General features: G+C 54.2%; 1 protein-coding gene across 1 annotated transcript; it reads right to left on the bottom strand.

Annotated features, from left to right (window-relative positions):
- Window positions 1-2,104: 2,104 nt before the first annotated feature.
- On the bottom strand, window positions 2,105-19,470 carry XKR5 (XK related 5). Its single transcript, XM_068971398.1, has 7 exons — window positions 19,413-19,470; window positions 16,915-17,098; window positions 11,024-11,208; window positions 9,233-9,442; window positions 8,400-8,569; window positions 4,943-5,054; window positions 2,105-3,159 (listed from the first exon to the last, which is right to left on the bottom strand). Exons 1-7 carry the CDS (start codon window positions 19,468-19,470, stop codon window positions 2,105-2,107), a joined length of 1,974 nt encoding a protein of 657 aa, XP_068827499.1.

Genomic DNA, 19,470 nt, shown 5'->3' with positions numbered 1-19,470 from the left:
ATCTAGAATTTAATTCCACTTAGGGGTGTTCACTGTGTGCTGTAAACTGTCTGCCAGCCAGGCCTCACCAGGCAAACAGCTGAAGAAAACAGCCTGTCCCAAGGAGCGAACCATCAGAGAAACATTCGTGGAGACCAAGCGTGATTTCATCAGCTTCTGGAGAGCTCGCTTTCCCTTCTTTGCGTGGGACGTGCGGGCAGTCAGTAGCAGTCGGAAGCGTTGCTTCCCATGCAGCTTCAAGGGAGAAGGGAGTGAGGTCGGCTTAAAAGAAACAAGAAAAGCCTGTGCGTCAGCAGATTTGAGATAAATGTCCTCAAGCAAATATCTGGGGGCAGCCTGTACTTTCAAGGTTTGGGTGACGGCCACTCACTGAAGCAGGAACATCAACAGAATACATCCAATATGTGACTTAGCCTAACAAACAGCTGTGCAGTGACTACCAATATTCCGAGGGAGCAGAGGGCAGCCCCCCAAATCTGGGAGCTCAGGGGATGCTCCCAGCCGGGCTGTGTGTGGTCATTCACAGGGTCTCACAGGTTATCAGCTTCAGAAGAGGCCACCTGGAGACGGCGATAGAGAAAAAGCATCGCTGCACCTTGCAAGATGCACCCCTTCTACCCAAAGGGGCAACGGCTGGCCCAGTTTTCAAGTGTGGCTTCTTTCCCAGTCTGGTCTAGCCTCTGCAGGTGAGCGTGAGTCTCTGCAGGTGCAGGGGCCAGGTCACAGAACTGCACCTGAATCAGAGCAGACACCTGCTCCCCAAGGTCCTTCCCAATTCCCACACCGCAGCCCCAGCCTCGGTCCGTCCTCAGACTCGTCCTGAGATGTGCTGCAGGGCTCATTCCCCGTCACCGTGATGAGTCCTGAACCTGCTGGTTCCAGCTCAGGTGGCTCCTGGTGGTCCTCCCCTGAGGACACGTGCAATGCCATCTCCAAACATCATGCTCAGGCAGCGCGCGTCCCGACCACGGAGATCCAGACGAGCAGGAGTCGAGTAGGAAGCTCCCTCCAGTGACAGCTTTCTCAAGGTCACACAGAGCATCCAGTTCTTGCCGAGCTTTCAATGTAGAGGGGAAAGGCCAGAAGCGCCGGGTGGAGCCACTGATGCTGTTCTCCATGTCCTCCTGACAAAGATTCTCTTTGACAAAACCCTGCTCAGGCTCCCCTGAACTTTCCAGCCAAGTCCTCTTCCGTGCTCCTCTCTGCTTTGTCCAGTTTTAGCATGAATCCTCCTAAGTCAACTTGGCCAGAAGCCCCCACCCTCAGTATCCAATCACCTTCCACACCCGATCCTCCGACCCGGGATGTCTGACCTCACTGGCCTGCCTTCAGCAAGCTTCCTGTTACACTGGTTTAGCCAGAAGCCCCCTAACCCCGATGTTTCCTCTCTATAATTTTCCACCCACTAAGCCCCACCTGCTCCTCGGCTGTAAACCCCACTTGTCCACACTGAGTTGAGTTGAGCCAGTTCTACACGGAGGCCTCTTCCCCTATTGCAACAACTCCTGAATAAAATGTTTTCACCATGTCAACTCTGTCCAGCTCTGGCTTTTCTCAACTCTCCTTCTACAGGACAGAGGCCTGAGGTGTCCTGAGGCTTACAAGGGATTTAATAAAATAATGCAGCTAAAATACATTTAAAAGAAGAATGATTAATAACCACTTAAGTGTTATTAACAGAATAAAATAGGACTCTGGGTTTTACCCTTGAGTTTACTGGGGAAGCCACAGGAAGGATCATAGAGTTTCTCAGGGGCTTCCGTGATGGCTCAGATGGTGAGGAATCTGCCTGCAATGCAGAGTCGGGTTCAACCCCTGGGGCAGGGAAGATCCTCCGGAGGAGGGAATGGCTAATCAGAAGCAGGCGATTGGAAGGAAGCTTTATCGTCGCCTCCCTCATGGTGTTCGAGCAGGACTCCTATGCCAACGTGTGGCGGGTGGTGCTTGCAGGGACCTTAGAAACAATCTAATCCGGTTCCCTCGTTTTCAGGCTGAGCGGCGGACGTCGGAGGGGCTGTGACACACTCACTGGTGGAGGTGTCGGAAGTCCCCACCCCAGCGACCAGCCTGACGGGCCGGCCTGTGGGTCACCCACTGACCGTGCTCAGCAGAGGAAACCCGCCTCGGCCGCCAGCCTCGCCCTGCGGCCGTAGTCCCCGGCGGGGGCCGTGCACTTGGGGGTGGACGTGAGGCAGGGCGCGTCCGCGGGCCTCGGGCGGCCCTCGGGCAGCGGCCTCTGGGTACCAGCCGCGATGGGGCGACGCGGGGACTCCCGCTGCCCCCGGAGCCCCGAGCCGCCCCAGGCCCGGCCGCTGGGCTGTAAGCGTCCTCCGGGGCCTAAGATGGGGCTGAGGTCGGCCACGCTGAGGGGAAAGCGCTCGGAGCTGCCCGACCCCAGCCCCTTCCCGGAGAGGGACGTCGGCTCCCCGGGGGAGGGGAGCGCCCCTTCGGCGGTGGCGGTGATGCTGAAGTACAGCGTGGAGCCGGCCTGCCCGCCCCTGCCCCCGGGGCGCCCTCCTGCACCCCTCACCCCCGGGGCGGCCCCAGCTCCCTCCTCTGAGCCGCCCTCCCGCAGCTGACCGCTTGCAGCTGACGGCTGCTGGGCTGGAGCTCGGTCAGGACTCTCGCTGGCAAAAGACAGGTAACTGGAGGTCTCGTCAGCCTCTGCTTTGGGCACCACTGGAAACTCAGAGCCTTCCTCTGAGGTTAGAGGGTCCTGGGGTGATGAAGGGGGCTCCTGCTGCGGGGGTGGGGGCGTCCTCCAGCCGCTGCGGTGTTGGCTCAACCCCCACTCAGGGGAGCAAAAGCGGGCCAGGCCATCCTCCCCAAAGACTGCATTGATCTTTGACACGTTCCCCGTCTTCAGAGCGAGCTTCACCAGCAGCCAGTGGTGGTGGCTGAGGAAAGAGGCCTCTCCCACCGTCTGGCTTTCCAGCCCAGCCTCTGGGGGCGCCCACTGTGGGCTGGGGGGCTTTCCCAGGCTTGGGAGCTCATCGCTTTCCTCTGGGCAGGGCCCCACGCTGTCTGGTCCCTCCCCTGCTGGGCCCAGGGCTTGTGGAGAAGAGTCTTCTTCTGCTTTATCACCCTCTGTGGGGCCCCGCCAGATGTCTGTGGATTTCGGATGCAGCAGGCTGTAGTAAACGACCAGAGAGACACTGCCTGCAAAACAAGGGAGGAGAAAAAAGCACAAGGTTACGTTCTCTGAAGTCCTGCGTCCTCCCTGTGGTTTGCAGAATTCCGGGTTCTCCAGTTTTGAGTAGAGTAATATCTGGGATCCAAAACAGGACTCTTGTTGGAGCATCAGAAGGGGTATTTGGGGGAATTTAGGGCTTCCCAGGTCGTGCTGCGGTAAAGGATCTGCCCGCCAGTGCAGGAGACGCAAGAGACGCAGCTTTGGTCCCTGGGTTGGTAAGATCCCCTGGAGAAGGAAATGGCAACCCACTCCAGTATTCTTGTCTGGAGAAATCCATGGACAGAGGAGCCTGATGGGCTACAGTCCACGGGGTCGCAAAAGAGTCAGACACAACTGAGCGACTGAGTGTGCATCCATACACACACATACACACATATACAGTTCCAATAAGCTGCAAATGTTTCTACCGTTAAAAAATGTAAGAACAGAGTTTAAATCTTAGAGATTTTATGACTTCTTCCTTGAAGGAGGCTCCAACCGAGTCCTTTAGACGTATGCGTGCATGTGTGTGAGACAGAGAGAGAGGTTTGATAGAAAAGGTAATTTCACTTTCAGAAAACTGGGTCAAATACCCAGAACACAACCATCCACATACTGATTGATGGATTCCAAACTGAAGGCAGAGAGAGATAATCATTTCAAAAACAAGACCCAAGCAGAGGTTAAACATACCCATCAAAACCCCCATATCAAGGAATTTCCACGAGCAGCAACAAAACTTCCTTTGTGCACAAACATCTGAATCACATTGTTGTCAGCTTCATTTATTTTGATCAGAAGTGTTGACTGCGGCAATAATTTATTTAGCAGAGCATTCCAGTAATCCTCCCACGTTATTTCCAGTTTCCTGTTATACTAGACCAAGCGCCGGGTTTCAGGGAGCTCGTAATAAACAGTGTAAAGTCTGATATGGGGGCGGGGGTTGGGGGGTGGTGTGAGCTTCAGCAGGGCCAGGAAACGCAGCGAGGATGCAGCTAGAAGGAACCCAAAAGACGTCCCCTCGCCTGCTGTCAGCATCTCTGGGGGAATGGGGTCAGAACTCCTAATGGAGGGTCACCTGGTGTTGTCTCTGCAGGGGGCACGGCTCAGGCCATTTCCACCCAGTGTCTTGAGTCCTCACGGTCAGTGGACAGGAGGGATTGTCCCCCTTCTCCTATGAGGAGCTCCCCGAGACCAAGAAAGGGGAGCTGACCCCATCCGCACCACAGTCGCAGGGCTGTGTGTGTTCAGTGAAGACAGACTTTCCTCAAAAGCCTGCCGTTTAACTGGTTTCTTGGTGGCAGCCCCAGGCTGGCATGCAGTAGACACTCAATAAATGTTTATCCAGGCAGCTCAAGATGGAAGCTGGAGCTGCTGCTTTATAGCCTGGGCTCCACCTCCCCACTGAAGACTCTAGTCCGGGGCACTGGACAGTCGGGGTTCCGCTGCCCCCGGAAGCTGGGGGGAAGGGCCAGCCACCCTGGCTCTGCCTGAGCCCCACCCCGGCCTCACCAACAGGCCACCTCTGGGGCGGCCCCTGCTTGGCTTGCGGCTCTGAGCACGGCTGAGCGAAGGAGACAAAGGCCCATCCAGGCCCTCACACCTGGGGGCGTGGCCTGGCCACCCTCCTCGCAGGGCCCGGCCCTGGTCTCCATCCAGCCGCTTCCGAGCCCCAATTCCTACCCCTGGGGGGTGAGCTGACCGCAAAGAAGCAAGTTGTGGGAGGTGGGTAGGGGACGAAGGGGCAGCGAAAGTGACCTCGGGGCTCACCGATCAGAAATCCAGACAAGACGCCTGCAATGGCCCCCAGGCTGGTCCACGAGGCCCCTTGGAGAAAGTCCGTCGCCAGCAGCACGAGGATGATATTTTCGAGCAGCATCACCTGTGAGAACAGGAGAGTCAGCACGCCGGGGCAGTGCACACAGCCTGGGCATGCTCCCGCCTCGCGATCTCCTGCAGCCCCTTCAGGGCTGGGGGGGTCCCACTGCTGACTGGGCCCCCCTAGCAGCAGGGCAGGGCTGAGCGAGCCTCTCCCGCCAAGGGGGCCCTCCTGTTCTCACTGCAGCTCGCCAAGTGTCTGCAGAGGCAGAAACGCAAGGGAAGCAGAAGGGCACAGCTCGCAAGGTTGCAGGGGTCCCTTTGGTGAGTCGGGGTGGCGGGGGGCTGACAGGGAATTCTTTGTTGCTTTATCTGTTGCATAGTCTCATGTTAATTGCATACATGTTAGTTTTATCATGCGATAATTAAAAGTACCTGCAGAGCTCACAGTGACACTGGATCCCAGTGAGTCACAAACATTGATAACAATTTCAGAATTTTTTTTTCCCCCAAATATTTGCCTGAGACACCCATCTCCTCCCGTCCCTGGGCACCGGAGCTCATGGTTCTTGGTCTTTTGGGCCTGGACTGAATAATCACCAGCTTCCTGGTTCTCCAGCTTGTGGAGGGTGACTGTGGGACTTGGTAGCGCAGTAATTGCATGAGAAAATCCCTGTAACACATTTCTTATGTATCTAGACACATCTCACTGGTTCTGTTTCTAGTGGTTGCATTTGTCAGGGCCCTCCAGAGAAACGGAACCAACAGGATGTGAATGCAACCACTTTCCACTGACAAAGATGCTCTTCTGGACCAAACTTGACTCAGACGGGCTCTCTGAGCACTCTTCTTGGCCTATAACAACTGCAGACCTGAAGCAGAAATGACTGTTTGAAACCAACACTAATGTACTTTCTAATAGCTCAAGCCTGCATCCCTAGCGTGGTGACCCAGCCCCAAAGAAGTTCCCCCCTGAGAAAACTCGGTGCTGCCTGGAGAACTTACTGTTTGTTCTGGAAAACACCTGGTCATAATGCAAAAGTGGCCTAGACCCCTCCACTCAGGGGAGCTACTTTAGAAAGCCTGCAGTTACACAGATTCTCTCTGCTCCTCTGAAATGTCAGTCTTTTACTGCCCAGAGCCGTCTTCTCCAGGACCTGGGAACCAGCCCTCGGAAACATAGACATCCCAGGAGACGGCTCTCCCAGCTCTGTGTGTGTCAGTTGCTCAGGCATGTCCGACTCTTTGTGACCCCATGGATTATGGCCCATCAGGCTCCTCTGTCCTTGGGATTTTCCAGGCAAAAATACTGGAGTGGGGTGCCAGTTTCTTCTCCAGGGGAGCTTCCCGACCCAAGGATTGAACCCGGTTCTCCCACACTGCAGGCAAATTCTTTACCATCTGAGTCACCAGGGAAACCCAGCTCTAAAGTGTGTTAACACTGCCTCCCGTCATGAGTACGTGGGAAGTGTGTGAACGATGGTGTGCAGATGGTGTGCAGTCACTCCCCGACTTTGGTGGAGACCACACTGTTCCCTGCCCCCGTTCCCCCTTTAAAACATGCAGTCGCCTCCGCATAAATGGAGGTGAGGGGTCAGTCCATGCGGGCCCCCTCTCCTTGCTGCAGTTGACTTAGCAGCATTTGCGTCCCTCGCCTTTCCTCCGTGTCTGGATGTGTTATCTCAGCACCATCCACACGCGATCTCCCTTGGGCGCCCCCCGGGTTCCACAGCCTACACTGTGCTTCTGCAGCTTCTCCCCACTTGACACTTCCGCAGTGTCTAATTTCTGCCTCTCCTGCTTGATCGCTCTGAGCTCAGTGGTCCAGCGCCTAAGACGGCTGGAAAGAAGGAAGCATTTCCTCCCCTTCCTTGTGTGTGCACGTGTGCACTCAATCACTTGTCACGGCTCTGGGCAGCCCCTGCAGTGGGGCCCGCCAGGCCCTCGGTTCATGGCATTCTCCTGACGAGAACACTGGAGTGCGTTGCCATGCCCACTCCAGGGGATCTCTGGGACCCAGGGGTTGAATCCGAGTCTCTTGCTTCTCCTGCATGGCAGGCAGATTCTTTACCCGCGAGCCACCTGGGAAGGCCCCCTTCCCGTAAAACTCCTGGGACACGATCTGCTGATGAGGGTGTGAACGTGACAAAAGCAAGCAGAAGCAGCAAATGTGAAACGCCTCCTCATTTAGTTCTGCTTCTCAGGGCGCCTCTGGACATCAGCACGTGAGCTCCCACAAACGGACAATGAAATTCACCCTCTTTCACTTGCAGTGCATGTGGGCTGGGCTGGACCACACACCCAGCCCTCAGCCCACACGGTGTGAGGGGCCTGGTTACTCCCAGTTTCCAGATGTGGAGACTGAGGCTTGGCGTGACTCAGCCAGTATCGTGGGTCCTCTGTGGGCCTGTGGCCTCGGGGGTCAGCGAGCTCTACAGGGCTCTCCTAAACCCGGAGGTGACCACGCCGTCACCTGCCCTGGACCGGACCTGCCTCCCCGGCTTTTCCCTTCACTCTGGTCTCCATCCTGAAGCACCGGCACCTCTGAAAGTCTCAACTTCTATTTTTGATAAAGGCCACTCTTGGTTGCTTATTTCAGCCCAAGTTTATTATTTTATTTACTCTTCACAGGGACCTGGAAAAGTAGGTAGGTATTAACATTATTCTCTCAGCGACACCAAGAGGTGAGTTTCTGATGCGCTGATGAAAAAATAGGTCCAGAGAGTCTAAATTCTCAGTCACAGTTGGTAACAGTTAATGACAGAGCCAGGGTCCCATGGAAGCCCTCTGGTTCCAAAGCCTCAGCTCTGAAGCCTGTGGCTGATCCAGGCTCTCCTTCGCCTCCTGCGATACAGCTCAACTTCCTGCCTCTCGTCAAAAGTGTCCCTGGTCATCCGAGCAGGAAGTGATAATCCTATGCGATTCAGACACTGCTTTCTCTGCTGGCCTTGGTCCACTTTCTGCCTCTTTATTATTACTTGGGTACAAGCTTATTTCCTCTAATGCACTAGAAGCTGCCTACAGATAAGCATTATGTCACCTTTGTGCTTTTCACACTAACTATGACCACAGCTATAACTCAGCAATTGAGCTGATTGACAAGGATGTCATGCATATGACAAAGAATAGAACTGTGGTTATCTTTATCAGATGGGCTGATGTAGAGAGTCGCTGAAAAGCATCACCAAACACACCACAATCCTCGCTATGATAACTATGTGGAAACAGACATCCGGTTGCTCCTTTCAGAGGCCATCATCTCTGCTCAAGACTATAATTCCTTTAATAGTTTCTCCTAAAATCAAGCTATTCCTTCACAATAGATATGCGTGCACAATTGTACACATGCGCACACACACACGCATGCATGCCCACATTCCATGTATACAGTGAAGTTAGGATCACTTGCCGTGTAGAACGTGGCCATCCTGTTTCTGGAGGGGCCGTCCCAGAGGTTGAGGTAGCAGAGGATGAACACGGCACCCACGAGCAGGTTGAAGAGCCTCCAGCGGCAGGTGCTGTCCACGATGTCACTCTGCTGAGCCACGAGCCAGAAGGTCATCACCAGCCAGTGGGCACCTGGAGAGAGCAGCCCCAGGAGTCAGAGCCCAGTGAAGGGGCAGGGCTGGGGGAAGCAGGAGGGCTGGGGCAGGGACTCGGAATCCAGGGCCGTAACCCTCCTCTGTTCTGACTGCGTGTGACTTGGCACCCAAGGAGACGGACGAAAACCCAGGAGAGATCCGAGGGACACAAAACAGTCACACGTTTAATGTCACGTGAGCCTTTGTGCATTCCTCTCTCCCTGGACACTCAGGGACACTCAGGGTCTCCCTCCACATTCCTGAACCTGGGCTGGCTGAGACCGCTTTGCCGGGCAAAATTCAGCCGGAGTCATGCTCATCCAGGTCTGGGCCCGATTAAGAGGACTGGCCGCTCCCACCCCCTTGCTCTTGGAATTCTCAGCTGCCTCGTCTGAAGCCACCTGCCTCGCCTGCATGGACAGGGTGGAGGGGCCCCGGGTGCAGGATGTCTGAACAGCCAGCCCAGGGAAGCCCCTCGGTGGGTCCAGATACCTGCGAGCCTATAGGGATGGTGTGAGGACCCTGCAGGCAGGAACCCCCAGCAAACCCCGGTTGGCCCTCAGAGGCCTGGTCGTTGCTCACCAATGGTTCTTTTCAGGCATTAAGCTCTGGGGTTGCTTGTCGTGCAGCAGTAGATGGTTGGGACAGAAGCTCAGCTTACCTGTGACTACCAGCACCCAGACACGGTAAGCCCGGAAGAAGAGAACCAGGCTGAGGACGCGAGCCCCGACCATGCCCATCCTCCAGAGCTGCTGGCAGCCGAGGGCCGTCCAGGGTGCGGAGGGGTGGTCCGGCTTCATGGACCCCAGGGATCGGGCGTAGCACACCAGGGCCCAGGAGAGCGTGGTCCAGGAGCACAGGGCACTCACTCCTGGAAGGCAAGCGGGACCCCAGGACCGCTAACCGACAGAACCTGCCTTCACAGAGGGCATCGCCACCTCTATGCAAACATGCAGGCCTGTCTCCATGCAGAAGAAACGAGGACTTGGGTACTCCTCCCCGCCAAGGCAGGCTGGGCTCTCTGTGGGTTCACACTTGAGGAAAAAGGCTCAAGGGCTTCCCTGGTGGCTCAGGGGTAAAGAAGACATCTGCCAATGCAGGAGACATAGGTTTGATCCCTGGTCTGGGAAGAAGATCCCATGTGCTAGGGAGCAACTCAGCCCGAGCACCACAACTACTGAGCCTGTGCTCTGGAGCCTGGGAGCCGCACCTACCAAGCCCACCTGCCACGACTACTGAAGCCCCTTCACCTGGACCCTGTGCCCAGCAACAGGAGAAGCCACCACAAATAGAAGCCCACACCCCACAACTAGAGGGTAGCCCCCACTCAAAGCAACCAGAGAAAGGCCCGCACAGCAAAACGAACACCCAGGGCAGTCAATAAATAAATAAATAAAATTATTTAAAAAAAAAAAAAAAAGCAGCCCAGCCAGGGCCCCTCGGGCACCTCTGGTTTATGACAAAGCAGCTCTTAACAGCTCTGAACGTGGTATTTCATGTCAGTTGTACTTTGCAGTTCAATCCATACGCATGCATGTATGTTGTGTCCAACTCTGCAACCCCTGGTGAGCCATAGCTCGAAAGGCTCCTCTGTCCATGGGATTCTCCAGGCAAGAATACTGGAGTGTGTGGCCATGTCCTCCTCCAGGGGAATCTTCTTGACTCAGGGATCAAACTCACATCTCTTCTGTCTCCTGCACTGGCACGTGGATTCTTTACCACTTGTGCCACTAGGGAAACCCTCAGTCCATACAAAGGACCAGATAAGACCAGAACAGCAGGGGGTGCCAGGCCCGGAGGAGACACCCTGCGCCCTGGCCTGAGTGCCAGTGCCTCTGCCGGCGCCCGAGGTGTTGATCCCACTGCTCTCAAGGGGTGAGGCTCAGGCTGCACGGAGTTAGTCCCAGGAGAAAAGGACACACTGATCTCACAAGGGGCAGCGCAGGCCTCCCCAAAGTGCTTTCAGGGTCCTCTCACCACCTGCAACTTTCCTCTCACAGACCAACCCCCACGAAGGAAGTCCATCCCCTGGGAACTCACTGCCCCAAACAAAAGCCAGTTTTAACCGTCACCTTGGGCATCGTAGGTAACATCCCTGGTGGCTCAGATGGTAAAAGAATCTGCCAGCAATACAGGAGACCTGGATTTGATTCCTGGTTTGGGAAGATCCCCTGGAGGAGAAAATGGTGACCCACTCCAGTGTTCTTGCCTGGAGAATCCCATGGACTGAGGAGCCTGGAGGGCTAAAGTCCATGGGGTCGCAAAGAGTCGGACACAACTGAGTGACTCACATTTTCACTTTTTCACTTTTGTGCACCGTAGTGAGCTTGGGCTGCCCTAACTCTGCCTAACAGAGGACATCTTAGGTTGCCAGGGTTTGCTAAACAAGGCGTTAGCTTCTGTCCCCCATGAGAAGTCAGGCAGTCTGCGGTCGGGGGTGGAAGTCACTCACCTGGCACAGGAGCAGTGAAGTCAGAGGTGAGGAAAATGTATGTTTGGACCAGCAGGTGGGGCCCGACTTGAAGCAGGGCTTCGAGGAGGCGCAGGGCTGCCAGGTCCGCCTCCCACAGCAGCAGCGGGGCCTGGGGGGCGGCCTGCCCTTCGTTCCAGAGGCTGGCGGACACAGCGTCCCAATGCCTGGGACAGAGGAGGGCCAGGACTCAGAACCGCACTGCGAGGGCTCAGTCGGACCCCTCTCCTGGCGTACCACCTAGAGACCGAGAGCCTTCTAGGGCCTAGCCCGCCACGTCCGCACCCCAGGTCCCTGAGCCCTGACTCTAGACTGTGGGTAGTGCTCCTGTTCCCAGTACAGGGACCCTGACCAGCGGACCTCACTCTGCCCACACGTGGAAGGGCCGCTGGGTTGGGAGCTGGGAGCAGACAGGTTTGCTGGGGGCGCTCTCTGAGCCCTGCGAATCCTGAGCTAAGCCTGAGCCCCGTCTCCAACCCTGGGGCCGCCAATGTCAGTCGCTCTGTGTGACCCCCTGGATTGTAGCCTGCCAGGCTCCTCTGTCCCAGGCAAGAATATGGGAGTGGGTTGCCATGCCCTTCTCCAGAGCCTCTTGTGATGGGAATTAATGCAGTCCCGTTGAACGGCAGTGAGGGCAGGGGGCTAATAGGGGGTCTGCAAGACCAGGCTGGCCCGGGCACAGGGATACACTGGCTCCTCCAGTGGGGGCCACCTGCCTCACGTCCAGGAAAAGGAGTCAACACAAGAGAAAAAAAAAAAAAAGTCAGTAAATATTCCTGCTTCATTCTACTTCTGATAAACCCATCCTCGAAACCTTTCCTGATGCTTTAGTCTCATGCAAGCCCACCGGAGGTGCCATGGGCCACTGTCCGTGCCACCTGGACGGTTATGCATGTATAAAAATGTCACTGCAGGCTCTGAGGACTTCAGGTTTTCACAGCAATTTCCCCCTCACCCTCCCAGGGGCAGGAACAAGGTGATCCCTACACCTGCCTGCAGTGGGGGCAGGCATGCCTGCCAAGTCCACGGGAGATTGCAAACTTCAGTCCTATCCAAGTTAAGAAAAACTGGAAATCATTTAAATTTACTGATTCCTGAACCAGAGCTGGGCGTGCCTTTCAAGTCACCCCAAACGCCCTCTCCCTCTGATCTCCGGCCAGCGTTTCTTCGGCCAGAACAGGAGGGGGTCCTCTTTGAAATGTTCTTAATCAGGGTACCGAGAGCCCAGGAAAGGGGCTCAGGAGAAAACAGCTTTCCTTTTTCATGACTTGGATCTTGGAGTGAAGTGATTTCTCACTGAGTCTTTGAAGCTGTGATCTCTGACCCAAACAGAATGTTAAGAAAAAGCAGATGAAGACAAACCTGTAGCTGCCCTTTGGGTCTTGAATCCTCAGTTCTGGGGACACCCCAGCCCCCTTCCTGCCCTCCCAGCTGCCCCCGTTCATTCAGCAGGCATCTTTATGGGCTGCCCCCACCTGCTGGAGACTGCAGAGGCCACAAAAGAAATTGAAGACGTTCTCTAGAAGCCCAAGATTCAGTTATGGAAAGAATGCCATACATGCTCGAAGTTTTAAGCGGGAAGAAAGATGTGCCAAAATGAGAGGGATGAGAGGGGTCCTGGGGAGAGAGGACAAGGTGGGCATAAAAGCACCCAGTGGCACGTTCATGGTACCTTCTCCCCAGCCCTGGCCACCCCCCTTCTAATTTCTCTCTCTCTGTTTCCAGCTACTCTAAACACCTCATATCTGGGGCCCAGTAGCTCAGACGGTAAAGTGTCTGCCTACAATGCGGGAGATCCGGGTTCGATCCCTGGGTCGGGAAGATCCCCTGGAGAAGGCAATGGCACCCCACTCCAGTACTCTTGCCTGGAAAATTCTATGGACCAAGGAGCCTGGTAGGCTACAGTCCAGGGGCTCACAAAGAGTCAGACATGACTGAGCGACTTCACATCACTTCAAGCACCTCATGTAAGTGGAATTATACAACATGTGTCTTACTGCATCATGTCTCCGAGACTCATCCATGTTGCAGCGTGTTACAGAATTTGCTTCTGTTTTCCATTGCATGTAGAGACCACACTTTACTTATCCTTTCATCCATTAATAGACATTTGGGTTGCCTCATGTTTTGGCTATTGTGAATGATGCTGCTATGAACATAGGTGTGCAAAGATCACTTCAGGACACTGCTTTCAACTTGTTTGGATATTTACCCAGAAGTGGACTTGCTGGATTATAGGGTAATTCTGTGTTTAAGTAATTGAGGAACTACTATACTGCTTTCCACAGTAGCTACACTATTTTACATGGTCACCAACAGTACACAAGGGTTCTAATTTCTCCACGTCCTTGCTAACATGTTATTTCCTGTTCTTGGGTTTTTTTTTTTTTTTTGTGGTGGTGGGGGATAGTAGCCATCCTAATGGGTGTGAGGTGGTATCTCATTGTGGTTTTGATTTGCATTTCCCTAATGGTTAGTGAAGTTGAACATAAGCTTATTCATAAGCTTATTGATGGGACTGTACATTACAAACTTTTAAATGTTAAATTTATACCCATCGATATTAAGCTTGCCTTACATATCCTTAAAGCTCATCTCAACTTTCTTTGTAATAATTTTTCCCTTCCACTAAACAAATATTTTTAACCGAAAACACAGGCTCAGGATGAGATGGTTTAGGTATTCTTCTATCATCTCATGCTGTGTTTACAAATGCATTTACAGGCTTAAAATTTTTCTTACTCGGTGGTAACATACGGCACCCCACTCCAGTACTCCTGCCTGGAAACTCCTGTGGACGGAGGAGCCTGGTGGGCTGCAGCCCATGGGGTCGCTAAGAGTCGGACACGACTGAAGCGATTTAGCAGTAGCAGCAGCAACATGTAGCATTAGAGTAGAAATATAAAAACAAAATGTAACTGACTTTGTTTAAACAAGTAGTTACTAATGTCAAGTTCTTTGGAACAGTCAGACTTAACATTATCGGTATTATTTGGAATTTTTAAAAAATACATGGGACTTCCCTGGCAGTCCAATGGTTAAGACTCTGCACTTCCAATGCAGGGGACACAGATTCAATCCCTGTACCTGGTGGGGGGACTAAGATCCCATGACATGTGGCTGGATAAAAGAAAAAAAGGAAAACATTTATGTTTTAACTCCTTGAACTTTTATAAGCTACTTTATGTCAGGAGGTTTTTGTTTAATTGGTTTCTCTGTAGTTAGTACAGTCTTCTGCATTGTATCAAGCCACATGTGTGCTAGGTCATTCAGTCATGTCTGACTCCTTGTGACCCCATGGACTGTAGCCCATCAGGTTTCTCTGTTCATGGGATTCTCCAGGCACGAAATGGAGTGGGTTGCCATTTCTTCCAGGGGATCTTCCAGACCCAGTGATCAAACTGGGTCTCCTGCATTGCAGGCAGATTCTTTACCATCCAAGCCAGGATCCCATTTTAAAAAGGTTCGTCTAGTCAAAGCTATGGTTTTTCCAGTAGTCATGTATGGATGAGAGTTGGACTATCAAGAAGGCTGAGTGCCGAAGAATTGATGCTTTTGAACTGTGGTGTTGGAGAAGACTCTTGAGAGTCCCTTGGACTGCAAGGAGATCCAACCAGTCCATTCTAAAGGATATCAGTTCAGAATATTCATTGGAAGGACCTATGCTGAAGCTGAAACTCCAATATTTTGGCCACCTGATGTGAAGAGCTGACTCATTTGAAAAGACCCTGATGCTAGGAAAGATTGAAGGCAGAAGGGGATGACAGAAGATGAGATAATTGGACAGCATCACCAACTCAAAGGACATGAGTCTGAGTAAACTCCGGGAGTTGGTGATGGACAGGGAGGCCTGGGGTGCTGCAGTCCATGGGGTTGCAGTGTTGGACCCGACTGAGCGACTGAACTGAACTGATAGAGAATTAGCAAACAGAGTTCCTTTGGCTCCACCTAGAGGCGCTTTTACTGAACTGCAGTTTGCTGAGAGGCTTCTTGACTGACCCTGATTGGGAGTCCATTACAAAATTCCGTGTGGATTTGCTTAAAGACAGTTCATTATCCAGTGTCTTCTCTGTGAAAGCCAGATATGCTGGTTTCAGGATGAGAAATAGATTTGTTTTCTACTTTAACTTTCAAAGCTTTCTTCTAAGGAAGTAGATTTCCATTTGTTCGATTTTTTTTTTTTAATACAGAAACACTGCAAACCATGGAGCTTCTTATGTTAACAAAACTCAGACCCAAATTTGTGGTTCACCTTGAATAACTGCATTTTTGCCATTACCTTCTTTTCCAACACTCCCTTCCGCTTCCTGAATGTTCTCACTTCTTTTCTTTCTTCTTGCCTTTTTTTTTTTGGTCCTTTTAAATTATATATATATATATTTTAGTCACCTTAACTGATTTTTTAAAATAAGAAGAGATATAGATGACTATTTGTTTTTCCTAGTTTCTAATCTTTATGTATCTCTTCATTTATTCCCATTAAAAAAATGTATTTAGTATTCATGACATCATTGGAGAGACTTGGGGAGGAGTAAGGGGGTCAGTGTTGGACACCAGCATGAAAGTGGACACGTGACCCTGACCCTGCCTCACTTCTGAAAAAGGTACTGGATCAGATGGGCTGGAGGGTCCCCACAGGACCCCAGAAGGCAGACTTCTCTGACAATTATTCAGGAAGCTTCTCTCAAGTGACTGGCGCAGACTTTACTCTTCTTCTGAGCTATGACACGTTTGCTTAGGGGAAAGCTGATTCATTTTTTTCAAGAGGTGGTCTGTCTTTGAGGTCACATGCTTGTTGGCTATTTCGTACCAGGTGGTCCCCAGAAGGACTCGAGCCCTTAATGGTTTTCAGACCAAGCTGGGCTGAGAGAGGCATCTGCACGCGTGAGTAGTGCCCACGACAGGCTTCAATACCCCCGAGCCAGAAGGAAAAGCCGCCTCTGCTCTCTCCCCACTGGTCAGAATCTCATCTTTTCAGAGAAACCACACAGCTTGAACACAGTGGCCCACCATTAGGCTAAACTGGTGTGGCTGAAAATGCTTTTGGTGCCTTTAGAGACGGAGGGTTCCAGCTCAGAGAACCGCAGTGAAATTTGGCTAGCTGCATGATATCTTTATAAGAAGCACCCTCTGGGGTATTCCCAGGCAGTCCAATGGTTAGGACTCCGGGCTTTCACTGCAGAGGGCCCAGGGTTCGATCCTTGGTCAGGGAACTAAGATCCCACATGCCTGGCAGCAAGGCCAAAAAAAAAAAAAAAAGCACCCTCTGCCTCCAACTTGAAATTCACTTCCTCCTCAGAGTCTGCTGAGACACCATAAAACTCACTTCAGTTCCTCTAAAGAAAGCCTTGGGCTACAGCTTGAGGGCATAAAATACCCAGCAGCAAGCCTGAGATCTGAGACTAGACAACCACTCCTTGAACGGCCTTCCCACCCTGGTGCCTTCCTGCACCCTGAGCGAAGGGGCTGCGCTGGTCTGGTCTCCCACAGGCCAGCCCACTGAGCACTCACCTGTCCAGGCTGCCTTTTATGAGAAACTTTGGCCCTGGCTTGCTTGGAAAATCCCATGGATGGAGGAGCCTGGTGTGCTACAGTTCATGGGGTCGCAAAGAGTCGGACACGACTGAGCGACTTCACTCACTCTTGGCCCTGGCACTCAAATGGTTTCTTCTCGCAATAAAAACTTAATACAAATGTCACCATGCAACCTACTCCGCTGCTTCAATCTGTGTCGCCCTCCTGGGGTGAAGGGGTGGGGTTCACACGGGCTGCCCCGAACTGACTCACTTTCTATGGCTTTCTATGTGCAGAACGACTCTCTTATCTCAGGTGTGAAGTCACCCAGCGGGGTGAAAGGGGCTGTCTGTTCTTACCGCTTCCACACGCCGAGCTGGAGGAGGTGCAGGACCACCAGCAAGCAGCCACCTTGACGTCCATCTTCTCGGAACCAGAGATAGCTCAGGCCCTGGACCAAGAAGCCAGGCAGTAGCACCGAGAGGACCAGCCAGGCCCAGAGGAGCCGGCCTGTGGTGAAGTAGTAAACCACAGCGCAGAGGCCTGGGGCCGAAGAGGAAGGACCAGAGGATTAGTGGGAGGCTGGGGGCGAGGGGCGCCTGGGCAACGCCGCATCCCCAGAGTGGGCCGGGCTGCCTGCTAGACCCAGCCCGGGAGCCGGCAGAGCCCACAAGCAGCCTAGATGGGAAAGAGGTTGAAAGGAAGGGCCAGAGCTACCCAAAGGATCAGACACCATAGTCCAAGAAGGAGACTGCTGGATCGCATAGGGCAGCATGCACAAAACACTGGATACTTAGCATGTGCTAAGAAATGTAAAACCTTCCCTCTGGGGACAGAAGATCCTAAGACAGGGTCGGGTTTCCCAGGTGGCTCAGTGGTAAAGAATCTGCCCACGATGCAGCAGACATGGGTTTGATCCCTGAGTTGGGAAGATCCCCTGGAGGAGGACATGGCAGCCCACTCCAGTATTCTCGCCTGGGAAATACCACAGACAGAGGGGCCTGGCGGGCTACAGTCCCTCGGGTGGAAGAAGGGTTGGACATAACTTAGAGACTAAACAGCAACAAGAAGAAGACAGGGTCAGGTAGCGGAAGGAGCTTGACCAATCTAATTTGGATCCGCCCTCCCTGATGAATGACAGTAGAGGTGGGTGCCCAGGACTCACAGGAATTGTTTGATACGACTGTTGCTTGGGTTTCCCAATGTCAGAGTTTAACATGGATTTATGGGTGCATAAGGCCGTGAATTGCAGCAGCAAGAGGGTACCAGCCCCGGTTACAGACAGGAGCCCTGCAGGTCTGGACTGAGAAGCTTGGGCAGCCCCTCCTTGGTCCACAGGCTCTGTGTTTTGTTGAGTCACTAAGTCCTGTCTGACTCTTTGAGACCCCATGGACTGCAGCACACTAGGCTTCTCTGTCCTTCACTATCTCCCAGGGGTCTGCTCAAACTCATGTCCGTTGAGTCAGTGATGCCACCCAACCATCTCATCCTCTGTCGCCCTCTTCTCCCGCCTTCAATCTTTTCCAGCATCAGGGTCTTTTTCAAGAGTGAGCTGTTTACATCACATGGCTGAAGTATTGGTGCTCCAGCTTCAGCATCAGTCCTTTCAATGAATATTCAGGGCTGATTTCCTTTAGGATGGACTGGTTGGATCTCCTTGGTTCGGTCCCCTGCTCTAATCACCCGGCACACACAGCAAACCAGGGTCCCCCAGGCAAAAAGCGTCTGGTGGAGTCACAGCCTCCCCAACCTTAGGAATGCCCAAGCCCTGGCTGGGAGGGAAGGAGGAAGCTGGTCTGCGGCACCCCCTGGAGTGGGTGCTGGGACTGGGGTCCTGTCTCATAGGGGACGCTGGCCCCGGGCGGGAGTTTAGGTGCAGATCTCAGCCTGGCGCCTCCTCTGTGCACCTTAGAAACCTCAGGGCAACTGCACGGACCGCAGTCCATAAGGGCCCCGCTAACACTAGGTCGGGGGCGGGGGTGGGAGGTGGCGGGCAACTCGCTCCCAGGGGTCAAGTTCAGGGCCGGCACTCAAATGTGGTGCTAGCTGGGGAGGGGCGAGGAACCCTGGGGGTCTCGAAGCTGGAGCCCCATCAAATCCACTCCGCACCCGCCATCCGGGGGGACCCCGCGGAGGAAGAAGAGCTGCAGGGAGCGGGGCAGAGAGCGGCGGAGGCCTCGGCGCTGGCACTGAAGGAGTTACACGTTCAAACTGGAAAGGCGCGAAACCGCTCCCCGCGCTCGCTCCGCCGCGGCTGCGGGACCGCGCTCAGCACTCGGCCTCGGGGTCCCCAACCGGCCGCCTCCGGGTAGGAGGTGAACTGTCCTCCAGAGCTCCGCGGACGTCGAGCTCGGTCCCACCCCAACCCGGCCCCAAACGGGTCCCCGCGCCGCCCGGACCCCAGGCGGGCGAGGGAGCGGGCAGGGACGAGCAGGGCGCGCCAGGCCCGCTGCAGCGCCCCGGCCCCGCAGCACCGAGAGGCCTTCTGGAGGGAGGCGGGGAGGCGGGTCAGAAGTTCCCAGACTCCCGGCGAGGATCGCCCGTCCGCTGGGGACGAGGGCTGGGGCTGGGGGTCGGGGAGAGGATTGTGCATCCCCAGGGGAGGGGTCTCAGGCACCTGGAGGACCGTGCGTGCAGCGGGGCGGGGGTCCATGCATCCTCCGGGGGATTTACGCCTCCCCGGAAGGGTCACGCGTTCGCGGGGATCCCCGAGGGGCTGGGCGGGGGTGCGGGGTGCCCAGGGCTAGCACTGGCGCGCAGTGCTGGGGTGCAGGCTGCCGCCGTGGCGGGGCGGGGATGAGGGTTCCCGGGCGTCAGGGTGGGTCGGAGGGGGTAGCGTGGCCTGCCCGGCACTCACGCGCGCTCTGCTCGGCCGCCAGCAGCAGGGCAGACAGGCCCAGAACCCCCGCGTGCAT

The sequence above is a fragment of the Capricornis sumatraensis genome, chromosome 4 (genome assembly GCF_032405125.1).
Source record: "Capricornis sumatraensis isolate serow.1 chromosome 4, serow.2, whole genome shotgun sequence".
Taxonomy (NCBI): Eukaryota; Metazoa; Chordata; class Mammalia; order Artiodactyla; family Bovidae; genus Capricornis; species Capricornis sumatraensis.
The sequence above is the reverse complement of the archived record's forward strand: the minus strand, read 5'-3'. Positions and strand labels throughout refer to the sequence as shown.

Coding starts and splice junctions, on each gene's coding strand:
- XKR5 (XM_068971398.1), bottom strand. CDS start 19,470: ATGCACGCGGGGGTTCTGGGCCTGTCTGCCCTGCTGCTGGCGGCCGAG. Junction 17,099..19,412: donor GGCGGCCGAGCAGAGCGCGC/GTGAGTGCCGGG, acceptor CTTCGGCCCCAG/GCCTCTGCGCTGTGGTTTAC. Junction 5,055..8,399: donor GGATGGCCACGTTCTACACG/GCAAGTGATCCT, acceptor CTGTTCTCACAG/GTGATGCTGCTCGAAAATAT.